Raw genomic sequence first — 27,963 nt, 5'->3', positions numbered from 1 at the left:
ACTAATCACGTTACATGTAGCACTATGCAGATGAAAGCAGTACACGGACTGGATGGGAATACATTTACATTTCTTTACAAGTTACTAAACAGTGCAGAGACTTTCTATACATGGCACAATACAGGTGTTTTTCAGTACATGGTGCTCTATGTATACCAGCAGATTAACAAGTGCAGCCCGAGGGGGGTCTGATTCCATCCCCTGGGTTTACCCTGGTGGCGGAAGGGCCTTAAACTGTGGCTTTTCCCCATCGTGCCTTTGCGGCGACTGCACCAATCTTTAGTGCGTCCCTCAGCACGTACTCCTGGACCTTGGATTGCGCCAGTCTGCAACACTTGGTCGTGGATATCTCCTTGCTCTGGAAGACCAGCATGTTTCGGGAAGACCAAAGTGGGTCTTTCACCGAATTGATGGCTCTCCAGCAGCAGATGATATCCGTCTTAGTGTGCGTCCCTGGGAACAGTCCGCAGAGCACAGAGTCCTGTGTTACAGAGCTGTTTGGGATGAACCTCGTCAGCAACCACTGCATCTCCTTCCAGACCTGCCTTGCAAAGGGGCAGCCCCAAAGGAAATGGATGACGGTCTCGTCCGCACCACAGCCAACTCGGGGGCAGAGTGCCGTGTCTCTGAAACCCCGGCTGTGCATGAAGGATCTGACGGGTAGGGCCCTTCTTGCCATCAACCAAGTTACGTCTTGATGCTTGTGTGAAAGCTCTGGCGATGAGACATTCTGCCAAACTAGTTCGACAGGATCCATCATCGCTGCCTTTTGTAGGGCATCCAGGACCTTGCGTACCGACCACTACTTTATGGCCTTGTAGTCAAGTGTTTTTTTTTAAACTTTTCCACGAAGGTCAGGTGCTGAGGCATGGTCCAACTGCTCGGAGCGTTCCGTGGCAGCCTGGCCAGACCCATCCTTCGCAACACCGGGGACAGATAGAATCTCAGCACATACTGACACTTGGTGTTTGCGTACGAAGGGTCTATGCACAGCTTGATGCAGCCGCACACAGAGGTGGCCATTAGAATGAGGGCCACATTCGGAACGTCCTTTTCCCCCCTTGTCCAGAGATTTGTACATCGTGTCTCTGCAGACACGGTCCATTTTCAATCTCCAGATGAAATGGAAGACGGCTCGGGTGCCTACCACTGCACAGGAGCGGGGTATGGGCCAGACTTGTGCCACGTACAACAACACCGAGAGCACCTCACTCCTGATGACCAGGATCTTTCCTGCAATGGAGAGTGTTGAAGGAATTGCCCACCGTGTCATAGGGCTAGACTTTCCCAAGAGCCCCTCAACGTCGAATTGTCCGCCCAGAAAAACCGCAAATTTTTTTGTAAGTAACGCTGGTGAAAATTTCCAGTTTTAAGTAAAAAAATAATCGCCTGGTGAGAAAATGGAATTGCACCATTATTCTCGGTGGTTAAAGGGGAAACTAAGTAAAACGGGCAGTTCTTAAAATATTTTAAAAATTTAGTGTGAGGCTGTGGTTGGATCTAGGGAGGTGGGAAAACTTTAAAAAAAATGGTCACAAAAAAAGTTAAAAAAACAAGCCCAAGACACTTTTTTTTAAAAAGCTAATCGGCGTTTTACAATTATATAAAAAAAAAATAAAGAACCTTTAACTTGCCTTTCTTTGCAGAGTACTCCCCTCGGCGATCTGGACGGGCTTCCATTGAGGCCAAACTTACGTTCTGGTGATTTTCTCGGCGGTACACGTTGGTGGTTTGGCCCCGGTGGGTATTTTGAGATTTGGGCAATACCATTGAAAAACTAAGGGGGAAATTTTCACTGGGCGGAAAAACAGCCATACCGCTGAGAAAATCGCCAAAAACCTGCGGAAGATGGAAGGAACATTTAGCCCATTGTCTCTCCGACTAGCGCTCCTGCTACTGCTGCTTCACAATCTTGCATGGCCATAGAAAAAAAAGACTTTCATTTATAGCGCCATTTATAGGACCTCTGGATGCCCCAAAGTGCTTTACAGCCAATGATGTATTTTTGGAGTGTAGTCACTGTTGTAATGTAGGAAATGCGGCAGCCAATTTGCACACAGCAAAATCCCACAAAGAGCAACATGATAATGAACAGTTGATCTGTTTTTAGTGATGTTGATTGAGCGCTGAATATTGGCCAGGCCACCGGGGTTAACTCTGTTGCTCTTATTTGAAATAGTGCCACTGGATCTTTTATGTCCACCTAAGATAGCAGGCAGGGCCTCGGTTTAATGTCTCATCCGAAAGATGGCACCTCTGACCGCACTGCACTGGATTGTCAGCCTAGATTATTGTGCTCAAGTGGGATTTGAGCCCACAACCATCTGACTCAGGCAAGAGTGCTCTTCTTCGGCAGTCCCTCACGAGTCGAGGATGACTTGTATTGTGTTCCTAACACAGATGAGACTGCACACAGGGAGGTTAAAGTAACAGTGACCTCAGTCTTTATTAAGACACTCCACAGGCCTTAGGGGCCAGTTTGCATACAGTGCTCCCAAGGGATGCTGGAGATCCCTTGGGGCTTTAGGGGATGCGCTCCCTGGTGGCAGAACATGGGACTGCATGCTTTACAGATGCACAACATCACCACCACCCTCCAAAAGTCAAAGTGAAAACTATTTACAAGGTGAGGCAATCGGGAGCCTTTCTTTCTCTGGTGGACCGCCTCGGTACAAATGTCTGTTCTGTCGTGTTGTTGGCCCTGCAGAGCTTCTGGGTGAGCCTGGCCTTGCTGGGCTGTTGGGTGTGATGGGTTCAATTTCTTGATTCCTTTGGGGGTGTGTTGTGGGCTCAAAAAAGGTGGTGTCTGCTGTGGGTTGTTCAGGGCAGTCTGTGAACCACAGCCTCGTTTGGTCCAGCAGCTTTCTGCAAATTTGTCCATTGTCTAGTTTGACTACAAACACCCTACTCCCTTCTTTAGCTATCACCGTGCCCGCGATCCACTTGGGACCATGTCCATAGTTTAGCACATGCACAGGATCATTCAGATCAATTTCCCGTGACACAGAGATGCGACCATCGTTTACATTTTGTTGCTGCCGCCTGCTCTTTACTTGATCATGCAGATTGAGGTGAACCAGCGAGAGTCTGGTTTTAAGTGTCCTTTTCATGAGTAGCTCAGCCAGGGGTGCCCCTGTGAGCGAGTGGGATCTCGTGCGGTAGCTCAGCAGTACTCGGGACAGGCGAGTTTGTAGTGAGCCTTCTGTGACTTGTTTAAGGCTCTGTTTGATTGTTTGTACTGCCTACTTTGCCTGCCCATTGGAGGCTGGTTTAAACGGGACCGAGGTGATATGTTTGATCCCATTGCGGGTCATGAATTCTTTAAATTCGGCACTGGTGAAACATGGCCCGTTGTTACTGACCAGTATGTCAGGCAGGCCGTGGGTGGCAAACATGGCTCTCAGGCTTTCAATGGTGGCGGTGGCAGTGCTTCCCGACATTTCACATTCAATCCATTTAGAAAAAGCATCCACCACCGCCAGGAACATTTTACCGAGAAACGGGCCCGCATAGTCGACATGGATAAGTCCGAGTTGATACTGGGCCATCACATGTGGGATCTGGCTATCGCTTTTGTCATTACTATACCCGGGTGTGTGCTGTGGAGATCCGAGATGAACGTCTCCCTGCCCTTTTTGGGTAGCACTACGCAGTTACCCCATAACAGGCAGTCTGCCTGAATGGACAGCTCGTCCTTTCGCCGCTGGAACGGCTTAATTAGCTCTTGCATTTCAACGGGGATGCTGGCCCAGCTCCCATGCAGTACACAGTTTTTCACTAGGGACAGCAGAGGATCTTGGCTGGTCCAAGTCCTAATCTGGCGGGCCGTGACAGGTGATTTATCATTTTCAAACGCTTCCATGACCATCAACAAGCCTGCGGGCTGCGCCACCATCAAGTTTGCAGGCTGCGCCATTTCCACCCCCGTGGTGGGCAATGGTAGCCGACTGAGAACATCCGCACAGTTCTCAGTGCCTGGCCTGTGGCGGATGATATAGTTATACGCTGATAGCATGAGTGCCCACCTTTGTATGAGGGCTGAGGCATTCGTATTTATCCCCTTGTTTTCAGCAAACGGATATGAGGGGCTTGTGATCGGTTTCCAGCTCAAATTTGAGGCCAAACAGATATTGATGCATTTTCTTTACCACGAACACACACGCTAATGCCTCTTTCTCAATCATGCTGTAGGCCCCCTTGGCCTTGGACAAGCTCCTGGAGGCATAGGCGAAAGGTTGCAACTTCCCCGCAACGTTAGCTTGTAATACACACCCGACTCCATACGACGACGCATCACATGCTAGCACAAGTCTTTTACACGGGTTATATAATACAAGCAGCTTGTTGGAGTATAAAATGTTTCTGGCTTTCTCAAAAGCAATTACTTGTTTTTTTTCCCTCATACCCAGTTCTCACCTTTACACAATAACACATGTAGGGGCTCTAAGAGAGTGCTTAACCCCGGAAGGAAGTTACCAAAATAGTTGAGTCCCAGGAACGACCGCAGCTCCGTGACATTCTGTGGCCTGGGCGCGTTCCTGATCGCCTCTGTCTTGGCGTCTGTGGGCCGAATGCCGTCCGCCGTGATCTTTCTCCCCAAAAACTCCACTTCTGTTGCCATGAAGACTCATTTTGACACCTTCAGCTGCAGCCCCACGCGATTCAGTCGCTGCAGGACCTCCTCCAGGTTTTGTAGGTGTTCGACTGTGTCCCGACCCGTGACCAATATGTCGTCCTGAAAAACCACCATGTGTGGTACCGACTTGAATAGGCTCTCCATGTTTCTCTGGAAGATCGTTGCAGCCGACCGAATTCCAAACGGGCATCTGTTGTAGATGAACAGTCCCTTGTGAGTGTTAATGCAGGTGAGGCCTTTCGAAGACTCCTCCAGCTCCTGCATCTGTCAAATTTTTGCCCATTCACTTAGCCTCTCTATATCCCTTTGCAGATTTTTTGTCCTCCTCACAATTTGCTTTCCCACCCATCTTTGTATCATCAGCAAGCTTGACTACATTACACTCGGTTCCTTCATCCAAGTTATTAATATAGATTGTAAATAGTTGAGGACCCAGCACCGATCCCTGCGGCACCCTGCTATTTACTGTTTGCCAACCGGAAAATGACCCATTTATCCTGACTCTCTCTTTCCTGTTAACTAGCCAATCCTCTATCCATGCTAATATATTACCCCCAACCCCCTGAACTTTTATCTTGTGCAGTAACCTTTTATGTGGAACCTTATCGAATGCCTTCTGAAAATCCAAATACACCACATCCAGTGGTTACCCCCCTTATCCAGCCTGCTTGTTACATCCTCAAAAAAATTCCAGCAGACTTGTCAAACATGATTGCCCTTTCATTAAACAATGCTGACTCTACTTGATTGAATTATGCTTTCAAAATGTTCCCTTACTGCTTCCTTAATAATGGACTCCAGCATTTTGCCAACCAGAGGTTAGGCTAACTGGTCTATAAGTTTCCTGCTTTTTGTCTGCCTCATTTTTTTAAATAGGGGTGTTACATTTGTGGGGACCACCCCAGAATCCAGGGAATTTTGGTAGATTACAACCAATGCATCTATCTCTGCAACCTCTTCTTTTAAGACCCTAGGATGTAAGCCATCAGGTCCAGGGGATTTGTCTGCCTTTAGTCCCATTGTTTTACCGAGTACTACTTCTTTAGTGAAAGTATTAAGTTCCTCCCTCCCTATAGCCCCTTGATTATCCACTATTGGGATGCTTTTAGTGTCTTCTACTGTGAAGATTGATACGAAATATTTGTTCAAAATCTCTGCTATTTCCCTGTTCTCCATTATTATTTCCCCAGTCTCATCCTTTAGGGGACCAACATTTACTTAAAGTGCAACATCCCCACCGACACTTAATCAGGGAGGCTTTGAGGGTGTCCTTGTAATGTTTCCAGTGCCCACCTTTGGCTCGTTTGCCCTGAAGGAGTTCAGCGCTCAGAGTAGAGCGCTTGCTTTGGGAGTCTCGTGTCTGGCATGCGAACAATGTGACCTGTCCAGTGTGGTCAGTGCTTCACTGCTGGGGATGTTGGCCTGGATGAGGACGCTAACGTTGGTGCGTTTGTCCTCCCAGGGGATTTGTAGGATCTTGCGGAGACATCGTTGGTGGTATTTTTCCAGTGACTTGAGGTGTCTGCTGTACATGGTCCATGTCTCTGAGCCATACAGGAGGGTGAGTATTACTCCAGCACTGTAGACCATGAGCTTGGTGGCAGATTTGCGGGTCTGGTCTTCAAACACACTTTTTTCCTCAGGTGACTGAAGGCTGTAGACTAAATGACCAGATACCCATTGTCCTGAAATCGGGTCTCATTGCCACAACTGACCCCTGATCACGACAGGTGATCAGATTAAAACATTTGAATGGCTAAATGGCTCTATTGCCTCGTATCCTGTTTTTGTGATGCATCCTGCTTTGATCCAAATTTCAATCAGAAAGCTGCTTTAACATTTACCCAGCATGTGTCATCTCCAGACTGTGTCGAAAGCAAATTTTTTCAGAAATCTGGGCATTCGCTCCCACGCTGTTGAATGTCAAGGGACAGTGGTTAGACTACCACTTGTTGGAGATAGTCATTGCCTGCCACTTGTGTGGTGTGAATGTTACTTGTCACTTATCAGCCCCAGAGAGCTGTGGAGGCTGGGTCATTGAATATATTTAAGGTGGAGATAGACAGATTTTTGACAGATAAGAGAATAAAGGGTTATGGGAAGCAGGCAGGGAAGTGGAGCGGAGTCCATGATCAGATCAGCCATGATCTTATTAAATGACGGAGCAGGCTCAAAGGGCCAAATGGCCTACTCCTGTTCCTATTTCTTATGTTTTAGAAACTGTTTCCAGTGGCAGGACGGTTAGTAACCAGAGGACACAGATTTAAGGTAATTGACAAAAGAATCAGGTGACATGAGGAAACATTTTTTTTAACACAGCGAGTTATGATCTGGAATGCACTGTCTGAAAAGGTATGGGAGGCAGTTTCAGTAATAACTTTCAACTTTCAAAATGGAATTGGATGCACACTTGAAATGGAAAAATGTGCAGTGCAGCAGAGTGGGCCGAATTATAAGAACAGCTATGGCAGGACTTCCCTGCTTTTATATTCCATCCCCCTTGCAATAAAGGCTGACATTCCATTTGCCTTCCTGATTACTTGCTGTACCTGAATGCTAACTTAATGAGCTAGAATTTTCCTTAAACCCTCCATCGCCGGATTGCCGCCCCAAAAAATCGCTATGATTCTTCAAATAACGTTGGTGACAAATTGCATAAAAAAGGGAAAAAAATACCGCCCGGTGCGAAAATGGATCCTACACGTAGATCCTCGGCGGTTAAACACAATTCTGGGCTAATTAGGCAGTTCTTAACCAAAACGGGCAGTACTTACTCAAATTTGGGCTGAGGGAGGGGGAAAAGCACACACACTATTTTTTTATAAGAAATCAGAAAACATTCTCAAGACCCTTTTTAACTTAATCGCTGTAAACATTTTTTAAAGAATTATAAAAAACCCTTTAACTTACCTTTTCTTTTCTTTACCTACTGCCCACTCGGCTGCTTTTCATGGGTGTTTTTTTTCAATCTTCCCGACGGGTCACCGCTGAGCCTAAACTTGGATGGTAGCGTTTTTTTCAGCGGTCCGCTCCCCAGCGATATTTTGAAAATGCCGGGGCAACTTTAAAAAAAAAAAAAAATGAAGTGGAAACTTTCACCGGGTGGTTTTCTGCCGAAAACTAAAGTGGAAATTCTAGCCCTTTGTGTTTCATGTGCAAGAACCCCCAGATCCTTCTGTACTGCACCATTTTGTAATCTCTCCCCATTTAAATAGTAATTGGCTTTTTTATTTTTCCTACCAAGTGGATAACCTCACATTTTGCCACATTATACTCCTATCTGCCAAATATTTTCCCACTCGCTGAGCCTATCTATATCCCTTTGAAGATTTTTTTTACAGCCTCTTCACAATTTGCTTACCCACCCATCTTTGTGTCATCAGCAAATTTGGCTGCATTGCACTCGAATCCCTTCATCCAATCATTAATATAGATTGTAAATAGTTGAGGCCCCACCACTGATCCCTGCAGCACCCCACTAGTTACTGTTTGCAAACCTGAAAATGACCCATTTATCCCGACACTCTGATTTCTGTTAGTTAGCCAATCCTCTGTCCGTGCTAATATATTACCACCAACCTCGTGAGCTCTTGTCTTGTGCAGTAACCTTTTATGTGGCACTTTATTGAATGCTGTCTGGAAATCCAAATACACCACATTGACTGGTTCCCCTTTATCCACCCTGCTCATTTCATCCTTGAAGAACTCCAGCAAATTTGTCAAACACGATTTCCCCTTCACAAAACCATGCTGACTCTGCTTGACTGTATTTTGATTTCCTTAATAATGGACTCCAGCATTTTCCCAATGACACATGTTAAGCTAACTGGTCTATAGTTTCCTGCTTTCTGTCTCCCCTATTTCTTAAATAGAGGCATTACATTTGCGATTTTCCAGCCCTGTAGACTATAGTTGATACCCGCCCTCCTGTACGGCTCAGAGACATGGGCCATATACAGCTGACACATCAAATCACTGGAGAAATACCACCAACGATGTCTCCGCAAGATCCTGCAAATCCCCTGGGAGGATAGACGCACCAACGTCCGTGTTCTCGATCAGGCCAACATCCCCAGCATCGAAGCACTGACCACACTCGACCAGCTCCATTGAGCGGGCCACATTGTCCGCATGCTTGACACAAGACTCCCAAAGCAAGCGCTCTACTCGGAACTCCTACATGGCAAGCGAGCCAAAGGTGAGCAGAGGAAACATTTCAAGGACACCCTCAAAGCCTCCCTGATAAAGTGCAACATCCCCACTGACACCTGGAAGTCCCTGGCCAAAGACCACCCTAAGTGGAGGAAGTGCATCCGGAAGGGCGCTGAGCACCTTGAGTCTCATCGCCGAGAGCATGCATAAATCAAGGGCAGGCAGTGGAAAGAGATTGCGGCAAACCAGTCCCACCCACCCTTTCCCTCAACGACTGTCTGTCTCACCTGTGACAGGGATTGTGGTTCTCTTATTGGACTGTTCAGTCACCTAAGGACTCATATTTTTAGAGTGGAAGCAAGTCTACCTCGATTCCGAGGGACTGCCTATGATGATGTTCTCCCCAATGTAGAGGAGACCACATCGTGAGCAGTGAATACAGTATACTAAATTGAAAGAAGTACAAGTAACTTGCTGTTTCACCTGGAAGGAGTATTTGGGGCCATGGATAGTGGGAGACTGTTTATAGTCAGACATACAAGAAAATAAAGAAAGAAAAACTTGCCTTTTGCGACCCCAGGTCGTCCCAAAGCACTTTTCAGCCAATGAAGTACTTTTAAAGTGTAGTCACTGTTGTATTGTAGGAAACATTAGGAGTAAGCCATTCATCCCCTCAGGCCTGCAGCACCACTGAATGAGATCATTTGTAACTCAATTCCGAGCATAATCCTAGAAAGTGATGTTGAGTTTGTATAAAGCAATGGTCTGCCCTATCTGGTATATTAGTGTGCAATTCTGATCCCTACTACAGTAGTGACATCTTGGCTTCAGAATAAGTAAATTAGCATCTGGAGTTAGACTGCTCAGCTATAAGGAGGGGCTGTGACAACGGGGAAAGCTACATTTGTGAAAAGCAGGTTCAAGGAAACGCTTATTGAAGTTGTTGGATAATACTTTATCCTTATTAACAGATTCAAAAAGCCAGAGATGGTACTATGTCTGACAATTAAGTACATTTATTATTGTTTCAAAACATTCATTTTCAGACTGCAGACAGAGCAGTCCATGCATCTGAGTGATTCCAAAGCCGTTCACGGTGCCTCTTCTTGAAGCTAGCTAAAGTCCTTACTGTTTTGCTTCGTATCTGTCCTTTATACTACAGGTTGAACCTCCCTTATCCGGAACCCTCGGGACTTGGCCTGTTCTGGATAAGGGATTTTTCCGGACGAGGGGTGGTCACGTTAAATTGGATGGTACAAGTACTGAGCAAGGGGATCTTGGGGCTGGGAGTGCGGCAGCGAAATCATGGGGGGGGTGGGGGGTGGATCACTGGGTCAGGCCTGCGATGGTGTGACTCAGCAGGGAGGAAGGACTTCAAGTTGTTCATGTTGGAGTTTTATGCATGCGCCACCCGGTGGCCGGGAATGGTTCTGGACGAGAGGTGGTTCCGGATAAGGCAGGTTCAAACCTGTATTTTAAAAACCACCTTCCATTGTCTAATTGCTGAGGTTAACACGGTTTCTTCAGTGACCCAAAGGTAATAAAACAATGATAAAGGCGTCATCCTTCAGCAAACTTTGCTTGCTATGATTTTTCTTTCTGAGCGATTACTTTTGTCCTGGAGTGTCAGTGACCAAAAGTTGAGATCTGCCAACATACAGTTTAAACCAATTCTGACAATCAAATAGTTTAGCCATAATTGCTACATAAACTGTTCTGTCTTAATTTGGTATTAAAAATAATGTAAAAACATATCTAATTTTTACAGAAGTATTCAAGATCCTTAACAATATAAACAAACTGAACCCTAATTTTTATTATTTTGTCTACTGCATTTCTGGTATGTGTGAAAATGTATTACTCAGTCACCATCACAAAGGAGCTCTAATAATAGCTGGAATTTGCTGTCAGCGGCGAAGCAAGGGTGCTCGCTGCAGGCCCTGAAGAAAGCTGCCCAAAGCAATCTCCAGGCCAATATGTTTGATATAATTTCAAACTCTACAATGATGGTGTATAATCTTGTCACCAAATGAACGAAGGGAGCGGGTAGGAAAAATGTTTTATGCATAATAAGTTATGCATGCCTACTAGAAATAGTAGTGAAAGCAGATTCTATAATACCACTTTTAAAAGGGAAGTGGATAAATATTTGAAAAAGAAAAATGTAAAAGATATTGGGGAAAGGGCGAGGGATGGAAGTGGATAGGTCTTTCAGAGAGCTGGCTCATGACTGGCCAGATGATCACCTTTTGTTCAATAAACCTCCTGAGGTGTTTTTTTTTGTTTTACATGGTGTTTGGGCGTGTTTCTCATTCATAGTAATAGGAATTTCAGACTTACTATGAATGAGAAAATACTTTACCATGATTGGGTGTCCAGGCCCACATGACTCCTACGGACGTCCCAACGTGAACCTGCTCCGTTGCGCAAGAAGAGGTGGCCTGAGGACCGGGATCTCTGGCGAGTGTTCGACCAAAAGGTAAGTGCGCATCTTTCCTCCTATTTTTAGTCGAACGCCCACGGGAAGAAAAAACCGGGATTTCAGGGCCAATAGGGTTTTAATAGGGTTAAAAATAAACTTACCTTAATGGACAGGGTTTTTAACATAAAAATGAATGATTAAATTTTTATGTTTTAAAACTCTTAACGCTGGCAAAAGTAAGCTATGCACCTGCTTTTACCAGGCATAAAAGTTTGAAGGACATTCGCTGGGCATGAGTTGGGCAAATAGCCCAATCTCTCCCGGGAATGCTGAGGATCTGTCGAGAGAAATCTTGACATCAGAAAAGCTGTTTTTGGCGCATGCGCATCTCGCCCTGAAAACGGGCTTTTGTGAGGCCTCGCTGGGTCCGTGTGCATTTCATACGGACCCGGTGAGGCCGGAATTTTCGGCCCGATACTACTCAGCCTGATTTGGGCAGGTGTCGTAACTATGAACGCATGTTGCTTGTATGGTAACAAAAGTCCAATTTCCTTATTATACCCTAAAAAAACAGAAAAATGGCAAAATACATCCAATTAGGTATTTTCCCAGTACTCCCCTTATTTTACCCAATCATATGCAGACAGTAACTTGTGGCCCCCTAATCTCTCTCTCATCATTCACACACACTTTTTATGTTCCTGAAGATGCTGGATGACTCACTGTATCGACCTTGAAGATAACAATTATCTCTAACTGTAAGAAACTCTGGGATGAATCTTAACTCTCAAAAATGGATGGGTCGAGGTTGTGTCGGAGGTTAAAATGCAAATTGTGCATAATATTCCAATTGTGGTCTGACCTGTAGATTATAAAGCCTCGGTAGACAAGTATCAGCTTGGTTTTGTTGGTAACATCGTTACTTCTTAGTCAATTCATTGGGCTAGACTTTCGCCTTCATTTTCAGCAATTTTCTCGGCGGTACAGTTGTTTTTTGATAAAACTGCTCGGCGAAAGATTCCTCTTTTTTTTAATAAAAAGAGTTTTGCCCACATTTTGAAAAGATCGCTACGCAGCAAACTGTCTGCGTGCACCGCTGAGAAAATCGCCAAGATTTAAGTTTTGCCTCAACGAGGACCCATACACACCGCCGAGGGAACCGCCCAGGAAAAGCTGCCGGAAACAGGGCAGTAGGTGAGCACCATGCAAAGAAAGGTAAGTTAAAAGTTTTTAAAAATTATTTTTTAAATTCTAAAGCAGCGATTACGTTAAGTGTCTTTTTTATAACTTTTTAGTTTTTGTTTAAGTGAAAAAATATTTTGCGTTTTCCCCCTTCCCTAGGCCCAACCATAGCCTTGGACTAAATTTTAAGTACTTACCGTCCATTCTGGTAAGAACCGCCCGTATCAACTAGTTTTGCCATTAACGGCCGAGTAATCACCGAGAATCTTGGTGCAAGATCCATTTTCTCGCGGGCGATATTTTTTACTTTTTTTAATTATAGAAATTTTCGCCAGAGTTGGTTGCAGAACATTAGCAATATTTCTGGGCGGCAATCAGGCGTTGAGGGGCTTTAGGGAAAATCTAGCCCATTGTCTTTCTGATGAGATGTTAAGCCGAGGTCCCGTCTGCTCTCGCAGGTGGACATAAAAGATCCCATGACACGATTCAACATCATGTGTCAGGATGGTTGATTTGTGATCAAGGCTTTCCTCTGCATTCATATTTTATGACTCCAGGAAAAATTATTAACCAGAGGGGAACTGCAGATATAATGAGGTTCATATTGTCATGTATTCAACCAGCATTGTAACCCATGTATAATCTGACCTAAGTTGTACACTGTGAGAACAATGACCACTAGGTGGTGAACTTGTGGGAGACACTGCTAACCTGGACCTTCAGATATAAAAGGAGCAGCTCCACCCACTTCCATCACTTGAGTGCTAAGGAATAAAGGACAGGTCACAGACTGACCTCTCGAGCATGGGCCTCGTGTGCATTTATACTGTATAGTAAGGACGTATCAATGGCGATGAGAAACTGGGATTTAAACTACGCGAGCATGGCCACTAGCAGAACAGACGAGAGGTACTGTGTTAAGGAATGGTTGGGACAAAGATTCAACATTGTTAAAGCAGCACACAGTTCTCCAGGCAGACAAGGGCAGTCAGGCATGCCCCAACATGTAGTCGAACCCAGAGGGGGCGTTCGACAGAGACAATGGCAAGCTGAACGCCGATTCACGCCATTGCAAGGGACAATGCGGCCAGAAATGGGGCCATCAACACCTGTTAATGGCACACTCAAGGACAATCACCGGGGCAGTCAGGGACAATCGATTGGCAAGGGACCTTTTGTTTCCAACAGCAGCTCATGTTGGAGGCGTGGAGGCACACACTCAGCTGAAGTTTGCAGAGATGAGCAAAATACCTACAGAAATTGCAGAAATGAATGCTGGGGGAAATCGCTGGAAGCTGAAGTTCAGCGAGTTCATGTGGAGCACGTATACAGTTCATACACCAGGACGTCACCGATAATGATGAAAGTGCTCCTCAATGGCATCCCAGTATCAAAGGAGCTAGACACGGGGGCCAGCCAGTCCTGATGGGTATCAAACAGTTCGAAATGTTGTGGACGTCCAAGGCCAGGAGGCCAAAATTATCGCCGATTGACGCACCGCTACGGACATACACAAAGGAGATCATTCCGGTGCTAGGCAGCGCCACAGAAAACTGCGCCGATGCACTCAGCAGGCTCCCACTAGCCACCACTGAGGGGGTTACCGAGCATGCTGCTGAGATGGTCATGGCTGTTGAAGCTTTCGGAAGCGAAGGCTCACCCGTGACAGCCTGTCAGATTAAAGTCTGGACAAATAGAGACCTGCTATTGTCTCTAGTCAAGAAATGTGTCCTGAATGGGGACTGGGCAGCCACGTACAGGGCCTGCCCTGAAGAATTTAAACCATTTCATAGGCGCAGGAGTGAACTCTATATTGTGTTCTTCCTCTGCCCCAGATGGGCAGAGAGATGTTCATCAGAGAATTCCACAATAAGCACCCGGGCATTGTCATGATGAAGGCAATTGCCAGGTCACACGTTTGATGGCCAGGGATAGACGCGGATCTGGAACTTTGTGTTCGCAGGTGCAACACGTGTGCCCAGCTGGGCAATGCAACCAGGGAAGCCCCCCTTAGCCCCTAGCCATGGCCATCATGGTCACTCATCCATATGAACTATGCAGGTCCTTTCATGGAAAAATGTTTTTGGTTGTAGTAGACGCCTACTCCAAATGGATTGAGTGTGACATTTTAAGTTCAAGCACATCCTCTGCCACGGTAGAAAGTCTACGGGCAATGTTCGTCACCCACAGTCTACCGGACATCTTGGTCAGCGACAATGGCCCGTGCTTCACCAGCACTGAATTCCAGGACTTCATGGCAGGCAATGGAATTAACCATGTCAGAATGACACTGTTCAAGCCGGCCTCAAACGGCCAGGCAGAACAAGCAGTGCAGATAATCAAACAGGGGATGCTCAGAATCCAAGGGGGTTCCCTACAAAGCCGCTTATCACACCTCCTGTTGGCCTACAGATCCCGACCACACTCGCTCACAGGGGTTCCACCCGCAGAGCTGCTAATGAAAAGGACACTCAAAACCTGGTTATCCCTTATACACCCCACCATGAAATAAATTGTTGAGAGCAGGTGCCAGTCACAACATGACTACCATGATAGGAATGCGAGGGGGTGATGCATTGATGTAAATGACCCTGTTTTTGTCCTCAACTATGCTGCAGGGCCCAACTGGCTCACAGGCACTGTGATTGCCAAAGAGGGAAATAGGATTCTGGTAGTTATACTTACCAATGGACAAATTTGCCGCAAACATGTGGATCAAACAAAAAGGAGGTTCAGCAACTCCATAGAAGAAGCAGAGGAAGAACACGCTATAGAGTTCACTCCTCCACAGCTGACCGAACACAGGAACCAAGTGGAGGAGAGCCCAGTCACTTTGGGCAGTCCGGACAGGCCTGAGGCATCGCAAACAGCAGACACTCAAGCCAGCACCCAACAACCGGAGCCCCAACTCAGGCGCTCTACAAGGGAGCGTAAACCACCAGAAAGACTCAACCTGTGATCCCAATAAGACTTTGCGGGGGGGGCGGTGAGGTGATGTCATGTATTCAACCAGCTTTGTAACCCATGTATAATCTGACCCAAGTTGTACACTGAGAACAATGACCACAAGGTGGTGAACTTGTGGGAGACACTCCTAACCTGGACCTTCAGATATAAAAGGGGAAGCACCACCCATTTCCATCACTTGAGTGCTAAGGAATAAAGGACAGGTCACAGACTGACCTCTCAAGCATGGGCCTCGTGTGCATTTATACTGCATAGTAAGGACGAAGCACACATCAGTGTAGGAAGTTGACCGAGCAGTTTGAATGACTTCTGAAGTCTTACGTTGTGTGCAATTAATAAACTTGGTGGTGCCCAGCAATACAACTCAAAGACTTCCTGTATTGGTGTCAGCCGACGCCCACTAGTAGCACTCTTGCTTCTGAGACAGAATGTTGTGGGTTTAAGCCTGCACCCTCCAGACACATGAGCATATAATCTATGCAATCACTTCAGTGCAGTACTAAGGAAGTGCTGCATTGTCGGAGGGGCTGTTTTTCAGATGAGACATTAAGCGAAGGTCCTGTTTGCCCTTAAGATCCAATACCACTTTTTAAAGAAGAGCAGGAGATTTCACCTGATGTCCTGGCTCTGCAGAAATTGGATGCCGCCTTTTCCCAATTTACAACGGCGACTACACTTTAAAAGTAAGTTATTGGCATATCCTGATATTGTGTCCGGTGCTATATCAATGCAAGTTTAGGTGTTGACCTTGGCTCAGTGGTAGCACTCTTGCCTCAGAGTTAGAAGCTTGTGGGGTTGAGTCCTGCTCCAGAGAGAGTGTTGCACTGTCGGAGGTGGCGTATTTCGGATGAGACTTTTAAATCAAGCATCATTGGCTGTGAAGCAATTGGGATGTTCATTTCTTTCTTAACTTGAACCCTGAAAGAAAAACCTCTGCTGGTATCTCTCCCTCATCCCTTCCTGCACAGAGGAAAAAAAACTAGAGACTTCTCTATCTCCTACCCACTCAGCTGTAAAAATACCCTCTGCAACTCCACCCCCACTGTGAGAAAGACCTACCCTTCCCTCTACTGAGAAGCACATAGAACCACCAAATGGACCATGTGCAGCTCCTCCACCACCTCCCATTGAGAAGAAAATTCTCCCTGGCCCAATGTGATCCACACCGTCCCTTTCTCCCCATTGCCCCCTATCTTCCTTCCACCCCCCCCCCCACTCTTTTCCCTGTCTCTACCTACATCCCCATCTCTTCCCCTCTGCCCATTGTCTCTTCCTCTTCTCCCCACCTGCTGAATAACAATTTGGACCTCCTACAACCTCACCTCCTGCCACCTAGAAGGAACTCGGGCCCTGAGAAGAAAACTTATCCTGACACCCCTTTACACACAGAGAAGAAACTGGAGCCTGAGCTACGCTCCTCCACCCCCCCCCCCCCATCTCCATTGGACCAAAAACCAACCCTCTGACAAAACCCACCATCCCCACCCCTACCCTGTGTGCCTCTTGACTCGTCTCCTCCACCCCGTTCCCTCCTCTTTGTCCCCTCTTCCCACCTTTGCAGACAACCAATTCTCCTATCCTCTCCTCTTCTCTCCATTCTCCTACCCGAGTCCAGTTGTTTCCAACGCTGCCCTCTCCTTCTAACCATGCTTGAACTATATAGTGTACTTGATCTTGATTGCCTTAAGTGATAGCATGAAGTCCCCAAAAAGCCCCCTGTGAAATGCCACTGACATCTTTTCAGTCTGGAGAAAATTATTTTTACTTCTAGCCTTTGTTTTCTGGTCTCCAATCATCTCATAAGAACATAAGAATTAGGAGCAGGAGGAGGTCATACGGCCCTTCGGGCCTGCTCTGCCATTCCATATCATGGCTGATCTTTGACCTCAACTCCAATTTCCCGCCCGATCACTAGAGAGTCCAAAAATCTATCTATTCTCAGCCTTGAATATACTCAACGACTCAGCATTCACAGCCCTTCGAGGTAGAAATTCCAAAGATTCATAACCCTCTGAGTGGAGAAATTCCTCCTCATCTGAGTCTTAAATGGCCGACCCCTTATCCTGAGACTATACCCCCTGGTTCTAGATGCTCCAACCAGGGGAAACAACCTTTCTGCATCTACCCTGTCAATGCCCCTCGGAATCTTATGTTTCAATGGAATCACCTCTCATCTAAACCCGCGAGTCTCGGCCTAGTCTACCCAATCACTCCTCAAAGGACAACCCTCTTATCAATCTAATGAACCTTTGTTGCTCTGCCTCTGTGGCAAGTATGTTCTTTCTCAGATAAGGAGACCAAAACTGTGATTGGTACTCCAGGTGTGGTCTCGCCAAATCCCTCTACAATTGTAGTAAGACTTCTTTACTCTTGTGCTCCAACCCCCGTGCAATAAAGACCATTTGCCTTTCTAATTGCTATCTGTACCTGCATGCTAACTTTCTGCATTTCCTGTATGAGGACATCTAAATCTCTCTGAACACCAACATTTAGTAGTTTCTTACGATTTAAAAAATGTTCTGTTTTTCTCCCTGTGCATGTGGCCAAGTTCCCATTAGTCCATATCCCATTCTCTTTGCTATCTGTCTTTTATGTGGTATCTTTTCCAATGCTTTTTTGTAAATCCATACAGCTGCATATCCTTCATGTATGTTCTGTTACTACTTCAATTAATTGATCAGATTAGTCAAGCATGACTTGTCTAAGAAATCGGTGCTGACTGTCCCTGTTAACTCTTGTTTCTCCAAGTGTTTAGTGATATAGGTTAGTAGTTTACCAACAGCTGAAGTAATGCCGACTGGCCTATAATTACTTGGCTTATCCCCGTCTCCTTTTTTAGAAGGATGCCACATTTGCCACCCTCCAGTCCTCTGTCAAAATTTTACTATCCAAGGCATTTTGGGAAATTATAGTCAGAGGCTTCCCTCAGGATGCTCGAATGGAAACTCAGGTCCCAGTGATTTCTTGATCTTAAATTTATTTAGCACTTTTTTTGTTGCAGATTTACAAAGCAGAAGTGCTAAACAGACTGATTATGCACTGGTGCACAGTGACCTTCCAGTATGGATGAAAAAGCCACAAAAGAAACTGCTCTTCCCTTCTCCATACCCCGATCCTTTTTCACGTTGCTGATTCTGATGACACTGCTGATGCTGATTCTAAACTTGCGTAATATAAAGGTGTGTAGAATGGTATAACCAGAATGTTTAGAGTAAACCATCATGTTGACCAAGGTTCAAAGGAGCAGTGTTTAAAGATGTGATGGTTTATCTCTCGTGGACCACATGTTCCAAATGGAAACTATCGACATGGTCCTGTTTCTGTTGTCTCTTTAACCAGGGTTGGGGTTTCTCCTGTTCGGGTCCTGCTGGGTTTTGTGTTCCCATTGTATGGTGGGCATTGTGTTCCAGACCTCTGCCTGTGCTCTCTTTGGCCACATGCTAGGAGGTGCACAACAATTCTGGTGAGGACGCCTTGTGCTTTTTCTCTCCTCCCCTTCGTCATCAACCCTCTGCATTTAAACATTGTAGCTTCTGCTCCACCGACTGCAGAGTCACATTGGAATCTGAGCGGAGTAGGGGTATTGTATTTGTCTTCCTACTGAGTGCTGAAGCATCAATAAGAAGTACCAGTTTCAATTCATTGCCCCTGGTGTTCTTTAGTGCTGCACTTAAATAGCAAGTGACCTCATTTTAATGGGGTATCATTATTCAATTTTAAATCTTTTGAATTGTAAGTGTTGCTTCTGACTTTCTCTTTTGTAACAAGTAAACAAGAAGGCACTTGTACATTATATTAAAGAATCGAGGTTGTGCCAACTGATTTGAAGTTCACAAATCTTCAGTCTGCCTGACTGTCTTCATTTTTCACTGCTTGTTGGTGCTTATTAAACATTACAGACAAAGTGTTTTAAATTGCTAAGAATGTTCCTGTGAAGAAAATTAAAGAACTAAATAAAGCTCTCAGGATTATGGGCTCCATTTTCCCCAGTGATTTGCGCCATTTTTTTATCGTGGATTGTTTTTTTTGGCCTAATTTTTAAATACAAATTTCCCAATCAACGTGTGCCAGCATAACTCATTTAGTTACGATTTTTTTAGGTAAGTTTTTTTTCGTGTCCTAGGGGGCATAACCTGCCACCTGTGCCAATTCTGGCCATTTAAGCAAGTTTGGCCAGCTCCGATTTACTCCAGTTTTTCTTAGGCCGGTGTATGTGGCCTCTGGGGGGGGGGGGGAAAACTTTCTGGTGAGTTAAGAAAATTGGTGCAGGTAAGTAAATCAGCGCAGCAGATGCAGTTCCAGGGACTGGACAGCAGCGGCAAAGAGTGGGAAAGCCGTTCGGGCATAGTTAGGAGTGGGTACTGGCAGCGGGAGGCCATTCAGCCTGGGTTAGGAGCGGGGACCGGGAGGCCATTCGGCCTGGGTTAGGAACCGAGGCCGTCATGGGGGGGGAGGGGAGATAGACTTTTGTCATTACATTTTAATAATTTAATGGAGGTAAGTTGCTGCAATGTGTAATGTGCGTGTGCAGGTTGCTGTGAGCTGGTTGTATGTTTCACTTTTCAGCCTCAGCCTGCAGTGTGTCCCTGGTTGCTGTGGCAACCCGATCTTTTTGTCGGAGATCTTTGGCTCCACCCCCAAAACTAAAGGACAGGCTGGGCGGTGCCAAAATGAAGAACTCAAACGGGGAAACTTGGATGTTTTTTTTTTTGGCATACATGGGCCCCCAAAAAACGGCTGTAACTCTTCAAGTACACCAAAAAACAGCTTTGGGGAAAATTGAACCTCATGAAAACTAATCCTGCTGGAATATAGTTTTATGGGCAGCTGGTGCTTTCCGGTGCTTTGACCAACTATTTATCATTGTTTAGCCTTGCCAGTGAGTGTTAGCAGGCTACCTGACCTGTAGTTCAACATCATAGTGAAACCCAACCCCTGTTGGTCTTTCAACAGGAGTCATTGGATAGTGATCAGGAATGGGAGCACTGACTAATTATATATTTTTCCACCTGCTAACTCAAGGTGTGTTTCTTGCCCAACGAAGAAGGAAGCATTGCTGGATCTAGTCCTGAGGAATTAAGTGGGTCAAGTGAAGAATGCCACCGTTGAAGAGCATCTCTGGAATAGTGATCATAGTATCGTAAGCTGCAGATTAGTTATGGAGAGGGTCAAGGAGCAATCCAGAATAAAAATACTTACCTAGAAAGGAGGGCTTTTTAGCGAATTGAGGAGGGATCTGGCGCAGCTAAATTGGAGTCAAAGTCTTGCAGGCAAAAATATAGTCGTGCGATGGGTGGCCTTTAAAGAGGAGATGGTCAGGTACAATCTAGGTACATTCCTACAAAGGGCAGGGAAGGAGGGCAACCGAAGCCAGAGCCAGAGCTCCCTGGATAATGAATGAGTTGGAGAGTAGGGTAAAGCAGAAAACGGGGGCGTATGACTGATGTCAGCTTGATAATACAAGGGAGAATCAGGCTGAATAAAGAAAGTACAGAGAAGTGAAAAAGGAAATAAGAGGGGCAAAATGACAGATGCCCATCTATTCTCGTCCTAACATAAAAGGGAATCCAAAGGTACATAGGCATATTAACAGTAAAAGGATTGTTAGAGGAGCGGTGGGGCCAATTTTGGAAACCAAAATGGAGAACTATTGGTGGAGACAGAGGCATAGCTGAGGTACTAAATGAGTATTTTGCATCAGTGTTTACCAAGGAAAAGAACTTTGCCAAAGCTGTAGTAAATGAGAAGTTTGGATACTGGATGAGATAAAAATATATAGAGCTACTAGACAGGCCTGGCGGTAATTAAAGTGGATAAGTCACACAGTCTGAATGTGATGCATCCTAGGTTGCTGAGGGAAGTAAGGGTTGAAATTGTGAAGGTGCCGGCCGCAATCTTCCAGTCCTCCTTAGATACAGGGGTTGTGTCACCGAGTCTGGAGGATTGCAAATGTTACAACCTTGTTCAAAAAAAGGAGAGAAGGAAAATCCCAGCAGTTATAGGCCAGTCAGTTTAATATCAGTGGTTGGGAAGCTTTTACAAGCAATAGTCTGGCAGAAAATTAACAACCATTTGGTCAAGCATGGGCTAATAAAGGAGAGCCCGCACAGATTTGTTAAGGGCAAATCGTGTTTGACTAAATAGATTGAGTTTTTTGATGCGGTAACAGAGAGAGTAGATGTGGGCAGTGCAGTTGATGTGTATATGGACTTCAAAAGGCATTTGTTAAAGTACCACATACTAGGGTTGTTAGCAAAATTCTCCAGGTGATAAAAGGGATAGTAGCAGCATGGATAGAAAAATTGGTTAAGGGATAGAAAACGGAGAGTTGTGGTGTATGGCTGTTTTTGGACTGTAAGGAGTTATATCAGAACAGATCTAGCAGCTCAAAACTGAGGCTTTGTGGACCACTAGCAGCAGCAGAATTGTATTCCATCATAATCTTTAACCTCATGGTCTGGCATATCATAAACATAGAAAATAGGTGCAGGAGCAAGCCATTCGGCCCTTTGAGCCTGCACCACCATTCAATATGATCATGGATGCCTTCTCTCTGTACCCCCTGATCCCTTTAGCCGTAAGGGCCACATCTAACTCCCTTTTGAATATATCCTTCACTCTACCATTACCATCAAGCCAAGGGACCAAACTTGGTTCAATGAGGAGTGCAGAAGAGACTATCAGGAGCAGCATCAGGCATACCTAAAAATGAGGTGCCAACCGGGGAAACTGCAACACAGGACTACATGTATACACTATTACATGGAAGCAGCATGCTATAGACAGAGCTAAGTGATCCCACAATCAACAGATCAGATCAAAGCTCTGCAGTCCTACTACATCCAGTCATGAATGGTGGTGGAAAATTAAACAACTAATGGGAGAAGGAGGCTCCATGAATATCCCCATCTTCAGTGATGCCCAGCATCAAGTGCAAAAGATGAGGCTGAAGCGGTTTGCAACCATCTTCAGCCAGAAGGGCCGAGTGGATGATGCATATCGGCCTCCTCCTGAGGTCCCCACCCTTACAGAAGCCAGCCTTCAGCCAATTAGATTCACTCCCCATGATATCAAGAATCGGCTGAATGTGCTGGATATAGCAAAGGCAATTGGTCCCAACAACATCCTGGCTGTCGTGTTGAAGACTTGTGCTCCAGAACTAGCCATGCCTCTAGCCAAGCTACAGTCACAACACTGGCGTCTACCCAACAATGTGGAAATCTGCCCAGGTATGTCCTATCCATAAAAAGCAGGACAAATCAAATCAGGCCAATTACCGCCCCATCAGTCAATCATCAGCAAAGTGATGGAAGGTGTCATCGACAGTGCTGTCAAACGGCACTTACTCACCAACAAGCTTTTCACCGATGCTCATTTTGGGTTCGGCCAGGACCACTTGGCTCCAGACGTCATTACAGCCTTGGTCCAAACATGGACAAAAGAGCTGAATTCCAGAGGTGAGGTGAGAGTGACTGCCCTTGACATCAAGACAGCATCTGACTGAGTGTGGCATCGAGGGAGGAGCCCTAATAAAATTGAAGTCAATGGGAATCGGGGGGGGGGGGGGGGGGGCGGAACTTTCCACAGGCTGGAGTCATATCTAGCACAAAGAAAGATGGTTCTGATTGTTGGAGGTCAATAATCTCAGCCCCTGGACATTGCTGCAGGAGTTCCTCAGGGCAGCATCCTAGGCCCAACATCTTCAGCTGCTTCAGCAATGACCTTCCCTCCATCATAAGGTCAGAAGTGTGGATGTTTGCTGATGATTGCACAGTGTTTAGTTCCATTTGCAACTCCTCAAATGATTAAGCGGTCCATGCCCGCATGTAGCAAGACCTGGTTGACAGTCAGGCTTGGGCTGATAGTGGCAAGTAACATTCGCGCCACACAAGTGCCAGGCAATGACTATCTCCAACAAGTGAGAGTCTAACCACTTCACCTTGATATTCTACGGCATTGCCATCACTGAATAACCCACCATCAACATCCTGAAGGTAACCATTGACCAGAAACTTAACTGGACCAGCCACATAAATATTGTGGTGACAAGAGCAGGTCAGAGGCTGCATATTCTGCTGTGTCTCACCTCCTTATTCCCCAAAGCCTTTCCACCATCTACAAGGCACGAGTCAGGAGTGCGATGGAATACTCTCCACTTGCCTGGATGAATGCAGTTCCAACAACACTCGAACTCGATACCTCAAGGACACAGCAGCCCGCTTAATTGACACGTAATCCACCACCTTAAACATTCACTCCCTCCACCACCAGCGAATTGTGGCTACAGTGTGTGTGCCATCTACAAGATGCACTGTAGCAACTCACCAAGGCTTCTCCGGCCACACCTTCCAAACCTGTAACTTCTACCACCTAGAAGGACAAGGGCAGCAGGCGCATGGGGACACCACTACCTGTAAAGGTCCCCTCCAAGTTACACACCATCTAGACTTGGAAATATATTGCCATTCCTTCATCATTGCTGGGTCAAAATCCTGAATTCCTTCCCCAACAGTGCTGAGAGAGTAGCTTCACCACATGGACTGCAGCGATTCAAGAAGGTGGCTCACCACCACCTTCTTAATGGCAATTAGGGATGGGCAATACATGCTAGCCTTGCCTGCGATGCCCACATTCCATGAATGAATAAAAAAAATATTCTGGGCACCACACTTTAGGAAGGATGTGAAGGCTTTGGAAATGGTATAGAAGAGATTTACTAGAGTGGTTCCAGGGATGAGGGATTACAATTACATGGATAGAGTAGAGAAACTAGAGTTGTCCTCCTTGGAGCAGAGCAGGCTATGAGGAGATTTGATTGAGGCGTTAAAAGCATGAAGGTTATAGATTGAGTGAATAAAGAGAAACTGTTTCCAATTGCTGAGAGGGCACAGGTTTAAGGTGCTTGGCAAAAGAACCAGAGGCAACATGAAGAGAAGCTTATTTTTATGCATCTAGTGGTTAGGATGTGGAATGCACTGCCTGATAGGGTGGTGGATACAGAATCAAAAGGTAATTGGATAAATACTTGAAGGTGAAAAATTGCAGGGATATGGGAAAAGAGCCAGGGAGTGGGATTAACTGGATTGCTCTTCGAAAGAGCCGGTGCAGACTTGATGGGCCAAATGTCCTCCTTTGCTGTACTGTTCAATGATTCTGAATGCTGAGGCTAATTGCACACACTGGAGATTAAACCTGGAACTGTCCCCGTCTGGTAAACTTCAGGCAGTAGCTGGGATAAGCTCAATGTGCTGCAGACTTATTTTCTCTCCTTTAATCATGAAGTAGCAATCCTGAGGAAGAATTTGAACTACCCTTGCTTGCTTCTTTTTGACTGGAGGAGGATGTGTGTTGGGAAATAACATGTATGTGATGGCAATAGAAAACATATTAAAATGTTGTTCCTTTTTGTAGTATGATAAGCATTCAGTTACGGGATCAGAGAATAATTGGCGGAGCTATCCAACTTCAAAGATTTATTCCGCGATGGGGCAAAAAATGAAAACAAAGACTACTTCTTGGACTCACAAATTGGTGCAATGTGGCTACCAGAATCAGAGCTTCACCCCCAAAGAAAGGTCAGAGGGGACAATCCTTATGAAAATGATTGAATGGCCAAAACCACCCAAGCCTGCTGTGCCCTTTCTGAAAAGCAGCGACCCATCAAATGTTCGCTTTGTTATTGTAAATTCTGGAAAGACTTTCTATGTTGGAGATCAGTTACAAGTGATGCTGCGTATGAATGATTCTGAAGGACACCCAAAGCAATATGGGGGTGACTATCTCCAAGGCCGGATCCACACCCCAGCTTTAAAAGCCGGTTCAGCAGGAACAGTTGTAGATAACCAAAATGGATTTTATTATATAAATTTTAATTTATCTTGGTCAGGGAAAGTTGAAGTGTCTGTTTCCTTGGTTCATCCCAGTGAAGGGATCCAAGCACTCGAAAGACTACGCGAGGAACGGCCAGATAGAGTATATTTTAAAAGTTCCTTCAAATATGGGGGTACTTCAGAGATCACTAAATGCAATCTTTGTTTGCCTCAAACTAAACCGCTCTGTAACTTTACTGATCCCAGGACTGGGGAGCCCTGGTTCTGTTACAAACCAAAGAAGCTCCCCTGCACTGCTCGTATCAACCATTCTAAAGGAGGATATGAGAAAGGACTTTTAATTGGAGAAGAGAGTCGTTATTTCCAAAGGTATGTCACTTACATTCTTTTATTTATATTATGTTTTTCCTCCTCTCATTCTGAGCCAAATTGTAATATATGTATGAGGTCTAGAATCAGAGTTCCCAATACTGGTATGTAAACTTGAACATGAAATTCCTCCCAGAGCACGATAGTGTTCAACAATAATAATAATAATTTGCATTTATATAGTGCCTTTAACGTAGTAAAACATTCCAAGGTGCTTTACTGGAGCATTACCGAACAAAATTTGACACTGAACCACAGAAGGGGATATTGGGACAGAAAGAGAGAGGTTGTAAGGAGCGTCTTGAAGGAATAGAGAGAGGTAGAGAGTTTTGGGGAGGGAATTCTAGAGTTTAGGGCCTAAGCAGCTGAAGGCACAGCCACCAATGGTGGACTAAAAATGGGGATGCGCAAGAGGCCATAACTGGAGGAACGCAGATATCTTGGAAGGTTGTAGGGCCGGAGGAGGTTACAGAGAGAGGGAGAGGCGAGGCCATGAGTGGGGGAGGGGGGGGGGGGATTTAACCTCCATTATCTCCAACTCCTCCGATCGTCGACTCTTCCCATTACCACCATCTCTCACTCTCCCCGACTACGAGTCTCCCCTTACCCCCACAATCCCTCTCTCCACCTGCTTTTGGCCATGGCCTTGTGCTCCAGACTTTTCCGCCCGATATGCTTGTCAATCTGGCTGGCTGTTCCGATGGGAAACCTGGTGAAAAAAGATGTCCTGCAATAAATACCTACAGGACATCTGGTAAACCCCTACTTGTGGGTTTCCCATCCAGAGCTCTTCCCTCCACGCTGCCTCCCGCCACCCCCCCCCCCTAAATATCGGGGCCATTATCTCTGATCTATCAGGATGGCTACCTTTTAAACCTTTCTGTCAAAATAAATGTAAGTTAAAGGTTTAGATAGTAAACTATCTTGAGGAATAGGTTTTTAGTTTTAGAAATTAATTTTGGGCTATCTCCTGTATGTATTCAATTTTTACATTGGTACAATGGGTTACTGTATAATATATTTACATTTTCAGTGAAGTCAACATCAAGAGACCCATTTTACCCAGTGCAGCAAGTTATGTAACTGTAAAGCCTTCACCCCGGATAGGTAAGATTAATGTAAATTCATGACTTGTAAATTGAAGATTTGGTATAGTGGAAATGATGAAAATGTACTGATAACCTAATGTATAACGAACACGATTCCTGTATCTTGGTTCTCTTTATTTTCAGCCGCAGTTCTGGGAAAATGTGTCCGTGGAAAACCTTTGGTATCACCATCTGGCTTTTATTATAAGGACCAGTGGAAGTCAACGACCTGCAATATTCGCCGCTTTGACACTCCTGCAAAAATTACAGACTGTCTTCATAGAAAAATAGTTTATCTGTTTGGAGATTCCACTCTACGTCAGTGGTTTGAATATTTGACTGACTTTGTTCCAGGTTAGGTTGGTTAGTCGGTCTATGTATCGATCTCTATCTTGCATGTAGCATGGGTCACATATTAACTGCACATGTGACACTTGAAATTTGTCAATTGTACTTTTATAATTGGCTCAAGTATGAATTTGAACCAAGAAAAGTAGTTAGAAAACTACCGATGAGAAACTTCTCAAGATTATGAAAACAACCAATCTTAAATGACTCACCTAACAATAAAAAGGTGAAGATGAACCAATCAAGTAAATCAAAAAATGTCAGTAAATTGCTTTGGTTTGCCATTTTATGCCCTTCACTGACTAAGGGCTCAAAAACAAACTTTGAAATATTAAAAAATACATATGACAAAATAATGTGATTTTGACCTGAACTATAATATTGTCTTCTGTCTTTGAGCACCTTTTATTAATGATTTTATTTGAAAGTCCTGCCTGAGCTTGGATTTATTATTGTCGATTATTTTGCCCTTTGACCCGAGGGAATGGCCATTTCCCCGAGTGCAGAGAGCAGGAACAATGGGCCCAAGTTTCCACAAGAAAAAAAACGGGCGCCCCTCCGAGCTGGGCGCCCATTTATCGTGCCTAAAACAGCGCCTAAAAAAATCCTCGGTATTCTCCACCTACTTACAGGTCCTGCAGCCCTCGGCGCAGCCAGCACGAGCTGTGGGGGGGCGGAGCCAGGTCCCGGCGCTGAAAACAGTGCCGGGACCTCTGCACATGCGCGCTACAGTTGGCACGCAAGTGCAGTAGCTCCAGGCGCCGAACTGTGTGGGAGGGGCCCGAAGCACGCAGCCCCTAGCCCTGGCTGAATGGCCTCACTGGGGCTGCGTGAATAAGGCTCCTCCCACGGCCAGCTCCTGCTCTCTGCCCGACCAGACCCGACACCCGCTCCCCCCCCCCCCCCCCCGCCGACCAGACCCGACCCGACACCCGCTCCCCCCCCCCCCCACCCCGCCGACCAGACATC

The 27,963-nt window shown here is 45.6% G+C and overlaps 2 protein-coding genes across 5 annotated transcripts in view; one reads left to right on the top strand and one right to left on the bottom strand.

Annotated features, from left to right (window-relative positions):
- rpl24 (ribosomal protein L24) overlaps nucleotides 1-10,175 on the bottom strand; it is a 257,054-nt gene extending 246,879 nt beyond the window's left edge. Inside the window, exon 1 of the mRNA XM_070893663.1 lies at nucleotides 10,171-10,175. Coding sequence (XP_070749764.1) covers nucleotides 10,171-10,175 — 5 coding nt within the window. The remainder of the gene's footprint in view (nucleotides 1-10,170) is intronic.
- LOC139276137 (NXPE family member 3-like) overlaps nucleotides 1-27,963 on the top strand; it is a 62,203-nt gene that overhangs the window by 25,656 nt on the left and 8,584 nt on the right. For 2 of the 4 annotated variants that reach the window (XM_070893659.1, XM_070893658.1), the window contains 4 exons: nucleotides 18,361-18,538; nucleotides 24,771-25,558; nucleotides 26,592-26,665; nucleotides 26,791-27,000. In XM_070893659.1, the coding sequence (XP_070749760.1) occupies nucleotides 18,422-18,538; nucleotides 24,771-25,558; nucleotides 26,592-26,665; nucleotides 26,791-27,000 (1,189 nt within the window). In that variant the 5' untranslated portion in view covers nucleotides 18,361-18,421. The remainder of the gene's footprint in view (nucleotides 1-18,360; nucleotides 18,539-24,770; nucleotides 25,559-26,591; nucleotides 26,666-26,790; nucleotides 27,001-27,963) is intronic. The other 2 variants (XM_070893660.1, XM_070893661.1) reach the window with 2 other exon arrangements.

Source organism: Pristiophorus japonicus, chromosome 11 (assembly GCF_044704955.1).
Source record: "Pristiophorus japonicus isolate sPriJap1 chromosome 11, sPriJap1.hap1, whole genome shotgun sequence".
Classification (NCBI taxonomy): Eukaryota; Metazoa; Chordata; class Chondrichthyes; family Pristiophoridae; genus Pristiophorus; species Pristiophorus japonicus.
Note: the sequence above shows the minus strand (reverse complement) of the source record. Positions and strands in the feature narration are given on the sequence as shown.